Source organism: Gigantopelta aegis, chromosome 13 (assembly GCF_016097555.1).
Source record: "Gigantopelta aegis isolate Gae_Host chromosome 13, Gae_host_genome, whole genome shotgun sequence".
Lineage (NCBI taxonomy): Eukaryota > Metazoa > Mollusca > Gastropoda > Neomphalida > Peltospiridae > Gigantopelta > Gigantopelta aegis.
The window spans coordinates 12,649,478-12,651,416 of record NC_054711.1 but is presented as its reverse complement, the minus strand read 5'-3'; the positions used below and the strand labels follow the sequence as shown (position 1 = coordinate 12,651,416).

Here is a 1,939-nt window from a genome sequence, read left to right as displayed (position 1 = left end):
AGACTATGGTTAAGGACCACACATATTTTGAGAGGAAACCCGCTGTCGCCACTACATGGGCTACTCTTTCCGATTAGCAGCAAGGGATCTTTTATTTGCGCTTCCCACAGGCAGGACAGCACAAACCATGGCCTTTGTTGAACCAGTTATGGATCACTGGTCGGTGCAAGTGGTTTGCACCTACCCATTGAGCCTAGCGGAGCACTCACTCGGGGTTTGGAGTCGGTATCTGGATTAAAAACCTCATGCCTCGACTGGGATCCGAACCCAGTACCTACCAGCCTGTAGACCAATGATCTAACCACGACGCCACCGAGGCCGGTAGACAAAAAATAAGGTCGCAATGGTAGGTATTTACGGCGATAGTAGTGCTAAGATCGCTTCGTGGAACGGGGCAATGGACATTAATTGGATATAAAAATTAAATTAAGTTGAAATCAAACACACCATAGCCATCTGCATCAGAGAGTATCCAGGAGATATTAAACTGAAGTTTGTTTTGTTCATCGACACCTGTAGAGCACATTGATTTATTCACCATCAGCTATTGGGTGTCAACCATTTGGTAATTCTGTCAAATAACCTAGATTAAATATCAACATTCAAGGTGGGATATCCAGTAAAAAAATACTCTTCCAGTAAAAACTATTTAAATGCACAGTGGCATGGGAAGTTGACTTCCTACATAGCCGAACGAAATCTTACCTGTACGTAATAAGGGGTGGGACCTAGCCTAGTGGTAAAGTGCTCGCCCGATGCGCGGTCCGGTCTAGGATAGATCCTAGGCTGGGGGTCATTTGGCTATTTCTCTTTACAACCAGTTCACCGTGATTGGCACATCAAAAGCCGTGATATGTACTATCCTGTCTGTGGGATGAAGCATATAAAAGACCCCTTGTTAAAAAAAAACAACTTTAACTGTAAATAATGTGTAGATATTATTTGTCTTGGATATACGTCCATTAGTAATATACAATAGGTCAAACCATCCCGTGCGGACACCTGTGTTTAGCGACCATCTGTGACCAGCGCCCACCTGTGTTCAGAGGCAACCTGTGCTCAGCGGTTAACTATATTCAGCGGTCAATTTGTTCAGCGGTCGACTGTGTTCAGCGGCCAGTTGTGTTCAGCGGCCACCTGTGTTCAGTGGCTACCTGTGTTCAGCGGCCAACTGTTCATGGCGGCCACTTGCATTCCTCCCGAACCATTTTAAGTCTTAACTAGCCTGTATTAAATGACTACCTATATAACGAGGCCAATAGCCAAGCATACAATGTAGTCAACGGTCAGATAACTAGCTATATATATATACATTCCACCAGTTATTTTCATATATATATATATATATATATATATATATATATATATATTTGTTGATTTTGTTTACAAGTATCATCAGACAGTAAAAAAAATGGAAAGGTTATAGATACAAATAGTTGTTGTATATATCAAAACTGTTATATTAGATTTGAACCGAGTGTTTGGCAGCACACATCGTTAACTACGTTTATTTGAACTTCCATTTGTGCGGACAACCTGATAGCCGAGAGGTTAACGTCGCGGCCTGTCAAATGTTATGCGAATATGTGCACTAGGCTCAAATCCTGTCATTTAGTGTTTTTAAATATTATTTGTATTAATAATATATATATATATATCTTGTTATATTCGCTTGCAGTGAGTATTTGCCAAGGTTGTTTATCTGCTTGATGTTTCCAGTCTTAGAGCTGTCTTAGTTTCTTTATGAAAGTTTCGTATCGGGGTCATTATAAAATACAGTGGAACTCGCCCTCAATCGCATTAATATTACATAGTATACAGAGGTCTATTGTCTATGTCCTCTCAATAGTTTTATACCTACCAGCTTCTATACTTTATTTATGTGAACAAATTATCATTTCAATTATTTCTTTTAAATTCCATGAGTCTGTTGGCTTTG

At 40.1% G+C, this 1,939-nt stretch overlaps 1 protein-coding gene across 1 annotated transcript in view; it reads left to right on the top strand.

The window, feature by feature from the left end:
* Positions 1-1,213, top strand: part of LOC121387132 (multiple epidermal growth factor-like domains protein 10) — an 11,687-nt gene extending 10,474 nt beyond the window's left edge. Inside the window, exon 9 of the mRNA XM_041518156.1 lies at positions 1,097-1,213. Coding sequence (XP_041374090.1) covers positions 1,097-1,213 — 117 coding nt within the window. The remainder of the gene's footprint in view (positions 1-1,096) is intronic.
* The last annotated feature ends 726 nt before the right edge of the window (positions 1,214-1,939 follow it).